The sequence below is a fragment of the Pseudorca crassidens genome, chromosome 15, assembly GCF_039906515.1.
Source record: "Pseudorca crassidens isolate mPseCra1 chromosome 15, mPseCra1.hap1, whole genome shotgun sequence".
NCBI lineage: Eukaryota > Metazoa > Chordata > Mammalia > Artiodactyla > Delphinidae > Pseudorca > Pseudorca crassidens.
Window position 1 is genome coordinate 19,306,745 of NC_090310.1, and position 18,700 is coordinate 19,325,444.

At 41.0% G+C, this 18,700-nt stretch overlaps 1 protein-coding gene across 7 annotated transcripts in view; it reads right to left on the reverse strand.

Annotated features, from left to right (window-relative positions):
* TNRC6A (trinucleotide repeat containing adaptor 6A) overlaps positions 1-18,700 on the reverse strand; it is a 97,489-nt gene that overhangs the window by 13,428 nt on the left and 65,361 nt on the right. For 6 of the 7 annotated variants that reach the window (XM_067706352.1, XM_067706356.1, XM_067706353.1 and 3 more), the window contains 7 exons: positions 14,020-14,162; positions 13,479-13,625; positions 13,178-13,315; positions 12,579-12,707; positions 12,050-12,127; positions 11,578-11,788; positions 7,934-8,065 (listed from right to left, as the gene is read on the reverse strand). In XM_067706352.1, coding sequence (XP_067562453.1) covers positions 7,934-8,065; positions 11,578-11,788; positions 12,050-12,127; positions 12,579-12,707; positions 13,178-13,315; positions 13,479-13,625; positions 14,020-14,162 — 978 coding nt within the window. The remainder of the gene's footprint in view (positions 1-7,933; positions 8,066-11,577; positions 11,789-12,049; positions 12,128-12,578; positions 12,708-13,177; positions 13,316-13,478; positions 13,626-14,019; positions 14,163-18,700) is intronic. The other variant, XM_067706354.1, reaches the window with a different exon arrangement.

An 18,700-nucleotide genomic window follows, 5' to 3' on the forward strand; every position in this document is an offset into this window, starting at 1 on the left:
AGCTGAGACCCACCGGCCACTTATGTGTCTAACCCTGTTCTAGTGCTTAGGCGCTTCAGAGTTACTGCCTTATCAATCCTCAAAACATCACAAGCATTACTATTATTACTCCCATTTAGCAGATGAGGGACCAAAGTTCAGAAAGGTTAAGCTACTTGCCAGCAGCTAATAAACAGCAGAGCTAATTAGGAGCAGAGGTAGGTGTCAATTCTAGGGTCCATATTTATTTTGACATTTTGCCATTGTCTCAGCTCCCACTCCCTCTCTTAAGGAAAATTCCAAACATGATATACCACTGTATGGCAAATTAGCTTAGAATTCAGAGCTGCTTGATTTCATGTTTCAATGTTCCTTCAATTACATGACAATTTCACCTTTAATTTCTGATAATCATCAGTCCAATGTGTACAAACCAGCAAACTGACCTTTAAGCCAAGTTTAGTCAAAGTTTCAAGATAAAATCCAATGAAAAGGGAAGGAATGAATGTAACAAAATATCCTTTTAATACTAATCAGAGGAACAATGATTTGTTGTTACTTAAGTCAGAAAACAAGAGTCTCCCCTGGCTCTTCCCTATTATTTTAAAATCACTAAGTCCTGTCAATCCTGCTGCCTACCTAGCTCTTTTTTCTCCTCCTGTGATTGCAAAGATTTCTGAATTACTTTGTTCTGGGTCCCCCTGTATATAGCATAGAGTCAGATTTTGCTTTATGATCCAATATGAATTTCTTTATAGATTCTTTAAAAACTCTTTGAAAATGTTGATTTATCTTTTCTGAAACTGTGGAAGGCTTATAGTTTTTGTTTAGTGGGTATCTTTATAACTTACACATTTAACCTTCATTTCTTTTTAAAATATTTTGATTGAGATATAATTGACATACAACATATTAGTTTCAAGTGTACAACATAATGATTTGCTATTTGTATATATTGTGAAATGATCATATAGCTTTTGAATAATGACACATGAGATCAGACTACTGTCATCTCGTTTGACCACGCTCTGGATTAGGCAGAAGTTTCCTAACTAATCTCTCTGTCCACTTCTACTCCCCAGTTCTTCACACTGCCTCTTCAAAAATGCCAATCTGATCATGTCACTTTCCAGCTTAAAACTCTTCAACAGTTCTCCATTACAGAGGAGTAAAATTCAAACTCTTCAGTAGTTTGTAAGGCTCTTAAAACTCTAGCCTCTACTAACGCTTTATGGTTTTCCCTCCTTTGACCTCTGCCTGGCTAATGCCTGTTTATCCTTCATATCTCAGCTTAAGGGATCACAGGCCTCCTGGAAACCATTCCCAATTGCCCTCAACTAACTCTAAGACTAAAATAAATGTATTCCAGCTCCTGAACATTGTACTTGTCTCTGGCAATGAGGAGGGGAAAGGGATTTTCTAAACTCTGGTAAGTCACAGAATCTTAGGACCATAAAGTATCACAAATACCCCAGTCCAAACCTCACTTGACCCACAATTCCCCTGTTAAGCGGCCTTGCCTCCACTCTACTCTACTTCCCTTAATGAATCTCGTTTTTTGACTCTGGAAGGTGTGCAGTAAAGGGTCAGCACAGGGCTAGACTGCACATGGCAAAGAGCTTCAGACTAGTCCTTGATGGCTCCTGGGTTCCTGTAACTCACAGAATAGCACGCCAGATTAAGAGTTCCTCTGCATACACTGGGCCATGGCCATGCCAGAGAGTTTATGATAACAATGTGATTTATGGTGAACATCTGTTTTTGTTTGCATGGGGCCTGGGTTACGCTGTTTTGGTCTGAACTCTGAAGGGTCTGCAGGGGGTTGGAGACTGACAAGCAGGTGTGCTCCATGTCTACACAACTGACCCCTGACAAAAAAATGAGGACACTGAGGCTTAGCTGAGCTTCTCTGGCTGGCAATACTTTGTACATGTTGTAACACATTGTTGCTGGGAGAATTAAGTCCGAGAAACTGCACTGAGAGAGGACAACAAAAGGCTGCTCCTGGTTTCTCCTGGACTCTTTTCTATGTGCCTTTTTCCTTTATTGATTTTAATCTGTATTCTTCTGCTCTAATAAACCATAACCATGAGTATTTCCGTTTTTCTGAGTTCTGTGAGTTCTTCTAGGAAACCAGTGTACTTGGGGATCTCTGACACGGAAGATTCTCTTGAATTTGCCCTTTCTTCTCTGCTCCACAACTATCTTACTAGCCCTCTAAGCTTCACTAGATGGGGATAAAAATAGAACCCACGTAAGATTGTGATGCAAAAGATCAGAGCCAGCCAAGCGTCCCCACAGGCCTCTCCTGTTTCCAGGCTCAGCCCATCTCAGCCCAGCCTGACTACTGCTATCGGATCATTCCCGCTTAAAAAATGATCTCTACACTACTCTGGTACTATTGAAAAACAACCCCCGTTTTCTACAACATGGAAATACAAATGCCAATAAGGCCAATCAGGTTTCATATACAAGTGAAGCAACCTGCCTACAGAAAAAAAATCCCATGGTCCCTCCTCAGATAGAAACATGACTACGGGGAAATATTCCCCTGGTTAGGGAGTACAGAAAAATATTTCTCCACCAATGGGAGGGAAGGTACAGGTGTGAGGGGAATGGGAAGAATGAGCCATGGGCAGCAGCCACTCAACTCTGGGTGGTGACTGCTCTGGAGCTTGGTGCTGGCAGACCTTCACATTTCTCCAGAGATGCCAGAAATCTGAATCTGTACGTGAAATTTCCTGAATGTTTAAACAGATGCTGGTTCAAAAAAAATATTTTCAAAATAGTGTGTAACAAAGCATAACACTCAGACCAGTTTTGGGATCTCTTCTAGAATACAAAGTTAGATGCCAATTTTATTTTTATAAGGACAAAAGAACAAACTGCACCAAAATAATAATGGAAATAAGACGATGAACATTTCTCTATTTTTTTAATGTAAGGAAAACTGAAAACAAAGCAAACAAATAAAAAGAGTGTGCCTGAGAAGAAGATTCTATCTCTACCAGGAGAAAGAGAGATAGTAAGAGAAGGAAAAGAACCACAGAGCCAAGAGGAGCGCTTCTGGGAGAAAATGATAGTATAAACAATTAGAGAATTATTATGGTAAGAAAAAGCACTTTCTTTAAACAGACTGAAAAGCTTAAAAAAAAAAAAAACAAAACAAAAAACAAAACCCCAACCTTTTAAGACTTGAAATTTAGAGGGTTCTTATATACAGATATAAAACCAACCTGGTCTTTCTTTCTAGAGATGAAGACCAAAACCACACCAGGTCAAGGTATATTTCTCAAGTCATTTTTACAAGGAAGGAAAAAATACAACAATGAAGAAAGAATAAAAGCAACCACAGAGAAGAAATTCTATCAAACAGTCTTGATTTTTAAGGGGATAAAGTAAAAGTCTGGAGATCTCAAAATAGTATCCATGAAGGGAAGACTACTAGTCTTGGGCTGCTTCACATTAGTTACAGGGCCTGCTAAAGTAAAGAAAATGAGAACATTTCGGGGGTGGGGAAGCATATAAAATTTTTGTAATTTTTATTAACAATACAAAAATAATTTAAAAAAAGAAAAACTGACAGTTCCAAGATGTCAAGTTAAGTAAATAAAGAACAGTAGAATAAACTCACACTTATGGTCAATTAATCTACGACAAAGGAGGCAAGAACATACAATGGAGAAAAAGACAGTCTCTTCAATAAGTGGTGCTGGGAAGACTGGACAGCTGCATGTAAAAAAATGAAATTAGAACATTCTCTAACACCATATACAAAAATAAATTAAAAATTGACTAAAGACCTAAATGTAAGACCAGAAACGATAAAACTCCTAGAGGAAAACATAGTCAAACACTCTTTGAGATAAATCCTAACAGTATTTTTTTGGATCCGTCTCCTAAAGCAAAGGAAATAAAAGCAAAAATAAAAAAATGGGGCTTCCCTGGTGGCGCAGTGGTTAAGAATCCTCCTGCCAATGCAGGGGAGACGGGTTCGAGCCCTGGTCCAGGAAGATCCCACATGCCGCAGAGCAACAAAGCCTGTGCGCCACAACTGAGCCTGCGCTCTAGAGCCCGCGAGCCACAACTACTGAGCCCGTGTGCCACAACTACAGAAGCCCACGCACCTAGAGCCTGTGCTCCGCAACAAGAGAAGCCACTGCAATGAGAAGCCTGCGCACCGCAACGAAGAGTAGACCCTGCTTGTTGCAACTACAGAAAAGCCAGTGCGCAGCAACAAAGGCCAGATGCAGCCAAAAATAAATAAATAAAATAAATTTATTTTAAAAAAATAAACAAAAATAAACAAATGGGACCGAATTAAACTTAAAAGCTTTTGCCCAGCAAAGGAAACCATTGACAATGAAAAAACAACCTAATGAATGGGAAAAAATACTTGCAAATGATATGACTGATAAGGGGTTAATATCCAGAATATATAACAGCTCATACAACTCAACATATAAAAAAAAACAACACCCAATTTAAAAATGAGCAGGAGACCTAAACAGTTTTGCAAAGAGGACATGCAGATGGCCAAAAGGCACATGAAAAGATGCTCAACGTCACTAATCATCAGGGAAATGCAAATCAAAACCACAATGAGATATCAGCTCTCACTGTCAGAATGGCTATCATCAAAAAGACCACAAACAAAAATATTGATGAGGATGTGGAGAAACGGGAACACTGTGCACTGTTGGTGGGAATGTAAATTGGCACAGCCGCTGTGGAAAACAGTATGGAGGTTTCTCAAAAAATTAAAAATACAACTACTAATGACCCAGCAATCCCACTTCTGGGTATATATCCAAGAGAAATGAAAACAGGATATCAAAAAGACATCTGCACGTTTATTGCATCATTATTCACAATAACCAAGATATGGAAACAACCTGAGTGTCCATCAATGAATGAAGAAGGTGTTGTATACACATACAAAGGAATAACATTCAGCCTGGAGAAAGAAGAAAATTCTGCCATTTACAACAACACGGACGAACCTTAAGGGTATTCTGTTGAGTAAAGTAAGTCAGACAGAGAAGGAAAAATACTGTATATCACCTATACGTGGATTCTAAAAAAATACAACAAACTAGTGAACATAACAAAAAAGAAACAGATTCAGATATAGAGAACTAGTAGTTACCAGTGGGGAGAGGGGCAAGATAAGGACAGGGGATTAAGAGGCACAAACTATTAGGTATAAAATAAGCTACAAGGATATACTGTACAACACAAGGAACTTAGCCAATATTTTGCAATATCTACAAATGGAGTATAACCTTTAAAAGTTGTGAATCACTATATTGTACACCTGTAACTTATATAATATTGTACATCAATTATATTTTAATTAAAAAAAAGAATAACAGGAACATACACTGAAGTAAAGGAGAAAGAGCATCAACCTCCTTATTCTGAAAAAGAGAACGTTACTAGAATATGTTCATTAGATTGCTATGTATACAAGAATAAAACTATTTGTTTAAGCTAATTACTAAAAAACAAAAACTAACTGCTCACATTCCAGGTTTATGCAAAATCAAACAATAAAATGCATGATGAAAAAATAAAAAACAGATACTAAGTTTAAAAAAACAGAGAAGATAAAATACAAAATTAAAATATAAAATTACTAATTGAATTGACTGAAAAACAAACTTATGATAATAGGCTGCTTATAAGAAGACATCACCACCCACTACCTGCATGTCACGTGCCAGGCAATGAGGTAGGAGCTTAATAGTTATTATCTCATTCAATCCTCAACAGTTCTATGATGCATCATTTCCACTTTACAGATGCAAACACTGTGGCTTAGAGGTTAAGAACTGGGATCAAATCCCAGGTCTATCTGCCTTCAAAACCTATGCTGCGGGCTTCCCTGGTGGCGCAGCGGTTGAGAGTCTGCCTGCCGATGCGGGGGACACGGGTTTGTGCCCCGGTCCGGGAGGATCCCACATGCCGCAGAGCGGCTGGGCCCGTGGAGCGCTGGGCCTGCGCATCCGGAGCCTGTGCTCCGCAACAGGAGAGGCCACAACAGTGAGAGGCCCGCGTACCACAAATAAAAAACCAAAAAAATCCCTATGCTGCAATGATGACATGCCATTTATATAACGCATACCATATACATACCAGTATGCCCTCAGTAAGTATGCTGAGCACTTGAGAATGTATGATATACATTACACCTAAAACAGCAGTGTGAGAAAGGAAACATTTTTACAAAGAAACTGAGGGTCAGACATGCAAAACAGACATGGAAAAACTCATTTTAATCAGAGTAGACAGAAAACCATACGGCAGAGACATTTTTCTGGGTCTCCACGTCCTACCTCTCTACCCATTCTTCTCCAGGTTTCTTTACTACCACTGGCCCTAGGATTGTGTGTCCTTATTCCCTTCTATGCGCCGTCTCTCTGGGCAACCTCATCCATGTCGACGACATCAACATTCTGATGAACACAAAATCTTACTCTCGCCCAGATTTTTCTTCTGAGTACCAGGCCTCTAATTCTAATTTCTTACTGGGCTTTTCCACGTTGAGCTATCCCTAAAATACCACACTCAACAAGTCTAAAATCCATCCATTATTTGTCCCAGCAGGCCTGCTTCAATTCCTACATTTACTGTACCATTAACTGCATTACCGGCCACTCATCCTTTCACCTAGCAAATGTCCCCCGAGTGCTGCAATGTGCTCAGTGGGCCCACAGGTAAGCAAAGCATGGACTCTCTCCTCCAGGAATTTATGTCCTGTTACGGAAAAAGGCCTAAATGGATACTAACACAAGACAGATACACATAAGAGGTGCTATTCAAACACAAAGCCTGGAAGAGGCTTCTTGGAAATGACTCTTGAGCCCAGGGTAAGGTATAGGGTTGGACTGAGGAAGGCAAGAAGCACAGGAGGCACATCACAGATAATCATATATTTGCAGAATGAATTAAGTTAGTTACCAAGCCCTTCTGTCCTTAATTCTAACACTCTCTTCAATGCATTCTGTCTTCTCATGTCCGTTGCCCTCTGTCTCACTTAGACTCCTTTAAGCCTTAGGTGCCTTTATATATCCATCATTTTCATGTTTAAAGTGATTTTTTTGGCACAAAAGTTTTCCACGATTGCTCAATACCTACTATTGCAGCTACACCTTCCTCCTTTCTCTCACTTGTACCTTCACCCCCAGACATGCCCACCTAGCAGAGCTCACCAGGAGGTCCTGTCTTTGAACGTTTCACATGCTATCCTCTCCATGGTGTTCTTTCTCCACTCCTTTGGTAAACTTAAGACTCAGTTCAGACCCATGGTTTGTTATTCCTGACTCACTTCTCCATTAGATTTCACATTCTTATACTATTTATCCTATTGTATGTATTAACTTTTATAGCAGCTATCACAGTGTAGTAAAGCGGTTTACATGTTTATTTTTGCTACCAAACAATGAGCTTCTTCAGGGCAATTATTTTTACTTGTTTACATAGTCAATTGTGCACATGTATGTACATATGTATCTATGTATTCCAGGTGGCCTAGCACAGTTCTTGGAAAGCAGAAAATACTCCATTAACAATTACTAGATGAATGGAAAGGAACTGTTAGAAATCAAATTATGGTGGAAGTTTTTAATCCCTTATACCAGATTAAATTGAGTAAATGTTAAGTAGAACACTAAAACAATAAAATAATAGCAAAAAACTAAATGATCATCTAAAGAGGGAATAATTAAAAAATAAATGTGTAATCTGACCTGTTTTTCACAATAGCACAATAAAGGTCATTTTTTTTGGTTTTAACTAAGACTTAATAACTAATAAAGCACTTTTTAATAATGAGAAAAGGTTCTTAAGAGAATTTAGCTATGAAAAAATACATATATAAAATAAAATAAAGCCTAAATTTAATATTCTAGTTATTTTTTTAAAAGTCAAAATATAAGAATGCATTTTATACCATGTTTGCTGGAGTTTTGATCCAAAGATGTGTTCACAGAAATGCTGTCCACTGTAGTCCACTTCCTTAGTCTTGACTGTGGCTCTTTAATACTGTTCATATCCATATTTACATTCAAGTTTGAGTTCAAGCCTAAAAATAAGATAATAATTTTAAAAAACCACTTTATAAAATATAGCGTATTTTCCTTCTGGTACCACAACTTTCATTTTCTAGAAAAACATATGTAGCTAATCTAATGTTTTCAATCCTAATGTTCCTTAATAAATACCATCCTGCAAATGTGGCACAGCCAGAAGATTATAGACAAAGGCAAGGCAGGCAGGACAGACACTCTGGACTCCTGGCCGATGCCACGCAGAAACAACGTCAGAAGAGCGAACCATGGCTAGATTATCAAAGAAAGCAACACACAGAAATCCTAAATAGCTTGTCTAACACTCATTAATATAACATTTTCAAAACTGTTAGTACCATAAAACTGTTAGTACTATAATTGCATTAACTGTGGGAAACTACTCCATATAATATTGATTATTTTTAAATTCCTTGGCAAAATAACAGAAAATTCTATGACAGCCGAATATTAAAGTTTATCTCTCTATTAAAATATACCTCTTTAGGTACTTCCCAAGAGAAGAATTACATATGATCACTTTCAGTTGCTAACTTTTGCTTATAAACAATTTTCAACTGCCTGACCCGCCAAAGGATAGTATCATTTAAAAGTAAAAATGTCCTGCTCTAACAATTGTACCTTAGGACGAGACTCCCATATCCCAAGGTGCAACTTACTTGAACTCTGCTGATGACACACATCAGACTTAGATATTCTCTTGGAACAAAGATGGAAATTTCTATCTGAGATACTACAGTCAGAAAACTGACCATTAAGCCAGTGTTTCTTAAAGTGTGATCCTGGGGACCATCATCAACAGAATAATCTGAGATGCTTGTTAAAAATGGAAACTTTTCGGAATTCCCTGCTTCCACTGGGCACGGATTCGATACCTGGTCGGGGAACTAAGATCCCAAAGGCCGTGCATTGTGTCCCGCCCACCCCCCCTCCCCCCCGCAAAAAGAATTGATGATAGATGTTTTCTTAAGCTTAAGTATGCACAGGGTAAGAAATTACAAATATAGGGACTTCCTTGGTGGCGCAATGGTTAAGAATCCACCTGCCAATGCAGGGGACACAGGTTCAATCCCTGGTCCAGGAAGATCCCACGTGCCACAACTACTGAGCCTGTGCTCTAGAGCCCATGAGCCACAATTACTGAGCCCTTGTGCCACAACTACTGAAGCCCGCACACCTAGAGCCCGTGCTCCATAACGAGAAGCCACCGCAACGAGAAGCCTGTGCACCACAACTAGAGAGAGCCCGTGCACCACAACTAGAGAGAGCCTGCACACCACAACTAGAGAGAGCCCGGGAGCAGCAATGAAGACCCAACGTAGCCAAAAATAAATAAATTTAAAAAATACAGTTTAAAAAAATAATAATAATTTTAAAAAGTATATAAATGGGCACACAACGAAAAGTCAGGGTGAGTTCTTAAAAAGTCAGTCAGGTTCTATTACTTTCTTGCTTCCATCTTCCAAGTGCTGAAACTCACACTAAGATCCTGCATGCCATGTGGCACGACCAAAAAAAAAGAAAAAAAGTTTTCAGTGGGAGCCAGAATCTTCATTTAACACACATCGAGGTGGTTCTTAATCTAAAGTTTCAAAACAAATGGTTTTTAGATACTTGGGTCTGATGAGTCCCTGTGATACCAGGTCAAGCTTAAAACTTTAATAATATAAATTCTCTAATACCACCCCTATTTGGAGAGAGTAATTAAATTTGCTGCTCTCTGGACTCATTAATTAGACCCAATACTTGGCAAGTTTTTTCTGTGAAGGTTTAGATAGTAAATATCTTAGGCTCTATGGATCACATGGTCTCAGTGTCTCTATGCAACTCTGTTGTTACAGCACAAAAGCAGCCATAGGAAATACATTAACAAAAGAGTATGGCTGTGTTCCAATAAAATTTTATTTATAAAATCAGGCAGCTGGCCAAATTTGACCAATGGGCTATAGTTTACCAATGCCTGATTCAGACAACCATACTGGTGCTTGCTGGGTTAAGCAGACTTCCTTTTTTTTTTTTTAAATAAATGTATGTATATATGTATGTATGTATTTATTTACGGCTGTGCTGGGTCTTCGTTGCTTGCGCGGGCTTTCTCTAGTTGAGGCGAGTGGGGGCTACTCTTTGTTGCGGTGCGCAGGCTTCTCATTGCAGTGGCTTCTCTTGTTGTGCAGCACGGGCTCTAGGTGCGCACGCTTCAGTAGTTGTGGCACATGGGCTCAGTAGTTGTGGCTTGCGGGCTCTAGAGTGCAGGCTCAGTAGTTGTGGCGCAGAGGCTTAGTTGCTCCGTGGCATGTGGGATCTTCCCGGACCAGGGCTCGAACCCATGTCCCCTGCATTGGCAGGTGGATTCTTAACCACTGCACCACCAGGGAAGCCGCTAAGCAGACTTTCTTAATCAAGAAGAAGTCTCTTGCTGTAAGGGTAGCGAGGCTAGGAAATCCCTTATTTAGAAACTTATCTCCTCATTGGCCCAATTTATATGTCCAGTATGTGATCAGTGAGAGTCACTTCCTTTCACTAGTGAGACAAAACCTCTCAGTGTACACGTGGGTATTCTTTTACCACTATACTGTTGTCTCTGGGATGACCCGGCTTCTCTGGTATTCACCTACAGTGGTAACTGACAAGGGAATGTGAAGAGATTGCTAACAACTCCTAAAACTCAAAGTTCCACCTATGTCCTAGCAGAGAGTCCATGGCAATACCAGGGAGAGCCAAATCCTGTATCAGGTTCAGCCAAAGTGAAACGGCACCAGGGGCAACAGCAGGCCCAACTCCTGCCCACAGCCCAGAACATGCTAGTTAACTGACTTGTCTTCAACAAAACTGGGCCTGTTGACCAACAAAGCTGGTTTACAAGAGAGAAAGAAAAAGTTAAATGAATAGGGTGTGAACGATCAAAGGTCAAAATATATTCAAAGGCACAAGAAGAAAAGGGGCCTAAGGAAGGAGAAGACATATAAGCCTGAAATTCCCAGAGGGAATAAAAAGCCTGGAGACGTCATAAAAAAAGAGAAGGGGGGGGTGCTATGGCAAAAGGAATAAAGGCAATCCCTTCTCTCACCCCTATTTTCTACATTTATGCCAGTAATCATTTATAAATATTTAAATAGTAATTAAAATTTCAGATGTGACTGTTCCCAGTTGTTTCCTCAAAGCAGCACTGCTCAAAATTTCTCTGGCGTGCTCTAATAATTTCAGTCCTCCCCTCCAATTCATATCCTACAATTAAGATATCTGAGTGTTAAAAAGAAATAATATCTTTATACTAACTCATTTCAAAAGAGCATGGGATTTTTTAAATAGTGTGATTTTCTTGAATGGAGAGAGGCGTTCCTGAAGCATGAAGAGGCTAGCGCTAGAAGAGGCGTGGCCACCCTCTGAGAGGGAACAGCTAAAGATCAGTGTGGCACTCACAAGAGAACATCTGGACAGGTAAGACAGCAGGATGTTAACTTGTGACCATGAAGCACCAGCCGAATGCTTTGGCCAAGGAGAAACCCACCTATGGGGAAGTTGCTGAAAGCATTTATTGGTGATGGCCCTTTTTGCAGCTCAGGTGTAGTGTGGGGCATGACATTTTCAAGGAAAGATTTCATGGCTGGCTGATGGAGTGACTGCTGCTGAGATGGCGGAGTCTGTTGCTTCACCAGCAGGTTTGGATCAAGTTGACGAGACGGCTGCATCATCTGCTGCTGCACACTAAGAGGTCGACCCTTAAAACGACAAGACGACTGTGAAAAACTGTGGAGAAAAGTCTTTACAGACACCTTCATTCCCCTTCACTTTTGAATTCACTTCCTTCTCAGTAGGAAGGTGAAGAATCACTATATACCAGTTAATAAGACTTCTGGGCAGACAGAAGACTTAATGAACAACCTTTTCCATTATAGTTCAATAAAGCATTTCGACTGTCTTCTTACAATGGAGTTGATATAAGCTGAGTACAAGCAAACAAGGGGAAGGATCAGATCTACCTGCTGGTCTTGCTGCTGCCGGTTCCCAGAAGGCACGCTTCTCTGACTCTGCGCCCTTTGCTGCTGCGCTAACAATCGCTGGAGGGAAGATTGCAAAAAGGTCATCAGTACCACGTCATCACAGACTAGCGTGCCCTAGAGTGACGGTGGCAGAGGGACCTACAAAGGCATGGTTTCATCTAGTCAATGCCCACATGCCCTGCCTCATCTAATATCTCTTGTTTAGACTCTCTGGCCTCCAGCCATTCTGTTGAATTCAGTCTTTTGCTCAATCTAAACTTCCACTCCATCAGGGAAATTTTTCCTCCTCATCATACCCCGACCACCAGCCCAGACCTGGCTGGCCTTGCTCACAGAGCACCCTGCCCTTCGAGTTCACCATCTGTCTTCACACATGGACTGTTAGCTCCCTGAAGGCCATGGCTATGCCCGTTTTATTGACTGCAACACTTCCTGTGCACACTCTAGTGTTCAGCACACAGTAGACACTCAATAAATGTATACTGAATAAGGCTATTATTCTGCTTACCTGTAACTGGGAGATCTGAGAAAGCTGGTTTAGTTGGGATAGCTGGTTCAGCATGGCTACCTGCTGAGGGCCAAAGAGCGGATTCAGGCCACCGTTGTTTGGTGCATACTTCAGCAATGAAACTGGAACCTGAGGATCACAATGGCAGGTTAATAACAAAAGTAACTCAAGCTAACAAAATGTACTGTGTATTTTAAATTATCAGTAGAGCAATTAAAATTTGTGGACTATTACTGGGGGGGGATTGTGTTCTAACTGTCTTTCTTGACTTCACTAATTTATTGTTCACATATGTTTTCACGTGTTAAGTATAAAGTGACAGAGATGAATCTTAAGCCAGTCAAATTTACTTTGCTATTGTCCTCCTCCCCTCAAGGTATTTTATGAAAAAGAACGATAAATTTTAGATTTAAATTATCTTTGACTCATTTTCTTCACCCTACCACATCCCTCTGTAATAATAACTAATTCAGAATTAGTTTCATCTCAAAGTTGCCAATAAATACTATGATGATCAACTAGTCATCTCATTCAAATATAAATTTATTCAAGGTTCTTTTCCAGGTAAAGAGTAGAGAATATAGTGGAAATTTATTCACCTGAGGGGAGAGTAATGGAGGAGGCACTTGAGCACGGAGATTAGGCTGAGATGAACTGAGAGGTTGTGCTGGAGGCTGCTGCAGGCCCCGGGGTTGTGCTGCTGTGTTTCCAACACCAAACATACTGGGATTGCCATTCTACAAAAACAAACAACCACCACCAAATAACACTGGGATTCTTTAGGGACAAACACCTCATTACCACACTGAAATACTGATTTAAACACAGCAACTACATGTAAGAGAGATCTTATTACTTATACAAATCAACAGAGAGCCTAAAATACACACGTGGACTTACCTGTCTAACAGAATTCAAGTTTTGCATACCCAGCCCTGCTATGGAGCCAAGGGCCTGGTTAGGTAGTGCACTATTTGAAGGGGGAAGCTTCATGCTTTGACTGGACATAAACTGCATGTTTTGGGATTCATCTGCTACAATGCCATCCTGATTGGACAGACAGAAAGATGTGCAACACCAGCCAAGCAAACAAGTGGAAGGGAGAAATCATTGCAGGAACAGAAGAGAAGTCATATGACATTCCAGCATCAACAGGAAACAGGTAGAAAACAGAAGAGATCGGATTAGTGTTAATTCTAGAGTACATAGAAAGAACCAAACATACTTTATGGGATTAAGAGGAAAATATAAATGCAACCCCTGTGATAAACCGAGACATAAAAGGACAATGAACTACAAGTCCAGTAATATTTGGCACTGGGTTATAAACACTTTATATTATATTAAATGTTCTAAACTGTTAATGAGAAAATTATGCTATTAAGTGTATTGCTTTCTTAGCCACAGGGTAAAACAAACATAAAACAAAGGAACAACTTACCTTATCAAAATAAGGACTGCGCTCCATGGAAGACTCTTTGGAAATCTGAGGCCGAGAACCAGGGCCTTTCCCGACCGTTCGATTGTAATCACCAATATTTAGGCTATGTTTATCTATCTCCATTCGTTTGTCTTGTAACATTCCTAATAAATGCAGGAGACTACGTTATCAAGTAGGAAGATAACTAACCTAGATGGTTTCAGATAAATGTACAGTAGAAAGAAAAATACTCACTTCCAAACCAAAATGAATTCTGCCTTGACCAGGACCATGTGAAGAATGCACTTAATAAATCTTGCATTCCTCACAAGTTGGGTTTAGCGAATACTGTTATTTTATTGAACCAAATTAACTTGAAAATAGACTAGGAAATAGACGGTTAAGACATCTATTGGTCATCTATAATCTGCTTAATTTTAAAATAACAACATAGTTTCCAGTAACAAACAACAGAAATAGCACTAAGACAAACCACCATCTAGCATATGCTCATAAAGTGCCAGGCACCGTTCTGAACATGCATTCTCATTTAATGCTAATAATTCTACTATCATCACCCCCATTTAGCAGACAGGGAAAGGTCTTCCTCTTTTCTCAGGGCTTGCTCCGCTCTCCTCATTCTGACTAAGCTGCAGTAAATATGACCTCCTCTCATGGAAAGCCCGTCTGGCAAAAAATCTTCACTCAAAATAGCCAGCTCCCAGGCTACAATCCTACTTAAACAAATCTCTAACTCCACGTCCTTATCATATTATACCCGTTCTGGGTTCTCTTTCTCCTCCTCTTTCCATAGCTGAGCCCACTTCTTTGTGTTTCTTCAATGCTGGGATGTACTCAGTATGTTTAAGGTCTCACTCTTTCAACTCTCTCTCTCAAACTGGCCTCCCCCAGGCTTATTCACTACCAAGGTGACCCTTAAATACAAATGCCTACTCTGAATTCACTCCTGTGCTCAGTCACACATCTTCAACTGCCTGCTGAGCATAGCCACTTAAGTGCCCCTTGGTCACTTTTAACAGGTGAAACCAAGCACATGATATCGCCTCTAGATCTTCATGGGACTCAAAAGTGGCATCTTCATTCTCCTAGTCACACAGCCTTGAAACCTGGTTTTTACCTTGCGAGAATACCTTTTCCTCCCATTTCCCTGTTCCTCAGTCTCCACATTTTCTCAGTCCTCAGATCTCACCCATAATTTCCTTGCAGCTGCTGTCCTTCTTTGAGATGCCTGCTGCTGCAGCCACCACAACACTCACCCCTACTACCCTCATCCTAGGCAAGTGGAAAAGACAAATTTTAACAAAAGGATTCTTAAAATAGGTACAATTTTCAAATGCTGCTGCTTTCCAGAAGTACTGGTCCAGATATGTGAATAACCCACACTTCAGCACTTGTAATTAAGAGCTCTCCCTTAAATGGCAACGAACTTTTTTTCTTTGGCAACAAACTTTTGCAACAACCTCTCCTCTGTTCTCTTTCCCCCGTTAATGGTGTCACCATTCACTGACGCACCCAAGCTAGCCATCTTGAACTCTTTTCCTCACTCTCCACATCTAATCTTGTAACCAAACCCAACCAACTCTTCTTCCAAGTCTCTCTCCAAGCTGTTCTTTCCTAACAATCCACATTATTTTTGCCTCCCTAAATAAAATCTTTTCAAAAAGTGGCATGATACATCCTTTCTCCAAACCATTCTGTGTCACTTTATTCATTCATTCATTCATTCATTCATTTTTGGCTGCGTTGGGTCTTTGTTGCTGCGCACAGGCTTTTCTCTAGTTGCGGCGAGCAGGGGCTACTCTTTGTTGCAGTGCGTGGGCTTCTCATTGCAGTGGCTTCCCTTGTTGCGGAGCACGGGCTCTAGGCACACGGGCTTCAGTAGTTGTGGCCCACAGGCTCAGAAGCTGTGGCTCGTGGGCTCTAGAGCGCAGGCTCAGTAGTTGTGGCGCACAAGCTTAGTCGCTCCGTGGCATGTGGGATCTTCCCGGACCAGGGCTTGACCTCGTGTCCCGTGAACTGGCAGGCAGATTCTTAACCACTGGGCCACCAGGGAAGTCCCCGCATCACTTTAAAAACCATCTGAGTGCCAAATGTGGCAGCCGCCCCTTGACCAATCCTTTAAGAAGACCCTTGGCTAAAGTTACCAATGACTCGTCCTAACCCCCAGGATCAAATCCATTCCATGACAATCACTTTCCTCTTTTCAAATCTCTATTCTCATCTGACTACTGAAAAATTACTCTATTCTACTCTAACTTGTTCCATTTCTCCTCAGATCTCCCTTAAATGTCATTATTCCCCCTGGAGTTTGTCTTTGGCCCATTACTCTATAAGCCTCTAGCTGACCTTCTTTTTTTGTTAAACTTTTTAACCTTTTTTTTCTTCCTGGCCGTGCTGGAGCAGCTTGTAGGATCTTAGTTCCCTGACCAGGGATTGAACCCAGGCCCTTGGCCGTGAAAGCTTGGAGTCCTAACCGCTGGACGACTAGGGAATTCCCCAGTCAACCTATTTTTTGAGGCTGTACTACCATCAGTGTCTAGTTACACTTATTATCTCCAGCCCTATCTCTTCTAAGCTCCACATCCAGATTTTCTACTGCTTACTGGACGTCACCACATGGTTTTCATAGCAACTTTAAACTCAGTAACCTTGTCTATCAAACCTGTTTCCCCTACTATATTTCCTATCTCAAATAACGCCCAGTTATTGATTTATTGTCTCTCAGCTCCAAATTCACACTTTCTGACTGCTCTGTGAAAGTATCTGGGCTCTACATTTTTTTCTTTCACCAGTTGGCACTGAGGCTTTGTCAATAGAGGGCGCTGGAGAGACACTGCAGGCGGAAGTTTTGCCTACGTGCCCTTGGCGGCTTTGGCAGTGCTTCCAGCTTCTCCTGTGCCCTACACTTGCAGTACAGGGTGATCAGCCTCACTCGGAGGCCAGCTTCTCCCAGCATTCCCACATACCTCCAGGCAGCTTTGTAGCAGAGTGTCTAAGGTGAGACATCTCTCCATGAACAGCTTTTCCCAGCACCCTAGAAGGGTAGATTTCCAGAAAGTTCCAACAGCACAGCAGCACAGCAACTTCTCTGCCATTCAGTGAGCCATGGAGGAGGCAGAGCCTTGTCATCACAGGAATAGATGCATATTCTGGATACGGACTTCCCCCCCCTGCCATCCATGGTCTCACAAAAGGCCTTATCCATCACCCCTCACAGCACTGTGTCTGATCAAGGAACTCACTTCATAGTAAAGGAAGTAGAGTAATGGGCTTAACTAACTGGTCTTACCACATGTATCATCACCCAAAAGTAGCTAGCCAAACTGATAGGTACAAGTGGTTCCTGAAGACCCAGTTACAAAGCACGCTGAAAGACAACATTCTAAAAGGATGGGCTTCTGTCCTACAGGATACAGTTAAGAACCGATGTCACTGAACCAGCTGGCAAGGGGGCGGGGGGCTCACCTGCTGGCTGGAGTGACTGACTCTGATTACCAAGGGGGACCTGGTTTCCTGCTACAAAACGAAGGCAGCAAAGACTCTGGAATCCGGGCAGGTGGGCAGGGGGTGGGTGTGTGCGTCTGGGGGTGCTTCTTAGTAATTCTGTGCCCAGTAGTAAAGGTTAATGAAAAAACTATAACAACCAAAAAAGCAAAGATGACTGAGGGCTCAGACCCTGCAGGAATGAAGTTTTGGGTCACTCCACCAGCAAAAGAACCCAGAGCAGCTGAGGTGCTGGCTGACAGTGGGGAAGTATGGAATGGGTAGTAAAAGAAGGAAGCCAAAGATACCAACGAGAGCTTGTGACCAATTACAGAAATAAGGATGGCAGTAGTTTTGCATGTTATCTGTTGCTTATCTGTATAGGCCATCTTCTTTTCTCTTCCCTTTTTTCACTTTTTAAGCTGTTGAACAGCTGTTTACGCTGTTGAGTTTATACTTTAGTCTTTAGGTTACTCCTTGTATCTGCTATTCGTATATTCATATATTCTCGAGGAGTCTCGTTATTATCCCTTCCTAGCCAATCCCTCATTAGTCTAATAGTGATTCTTTACATTTGTATTAAACTTTCCCTGTCCAAACTACTATGTAGTTTCTCTCTTCTGCCTGGACTCAGACTAATACAACAACAACAGTACCACATACTAAACTGCCCAGGCAAGAAAGCTGGGAATTATCTTTCAGCACACCCTCACCCTCATCCTCCATAGCAGATCGATTCAAGCCAGTTATCAACTTCTATTGATTCTAATTCCTGTATCTACACTGAATTAAGATTCTTCCCACCAACTGTCTTAGTTTAGAGCTTTGAAAATTCTCACTGGCTACAGCAACAAATCTCTAACTGGTTTTGCTATGTTTAGTATCTTTTAATCTTCCTCTGCTGCCAATGTTTTCTGTCCCAAGTTATTTTCAATCTACAGCCATGATTATTTTTGTAAAACATAAGACCAAATCATTTCATTCTCCTGGCTTAAAGTTCTTTAATCCCATACTTTCAGAATAAAGCTCAGACACCCAAGCTCCTCATGATTTAGCACCTACCTAGTTTTCTGGCAACCTCACCTAAGTAAAGCTTTCACCGTCACCACACTCCCACCACCACAACCAATTTATATTTCTTCTTCCATTGCATGGAACTACTTGCCATTTCCCCAGTATGGTTTAAGATATCTCTATC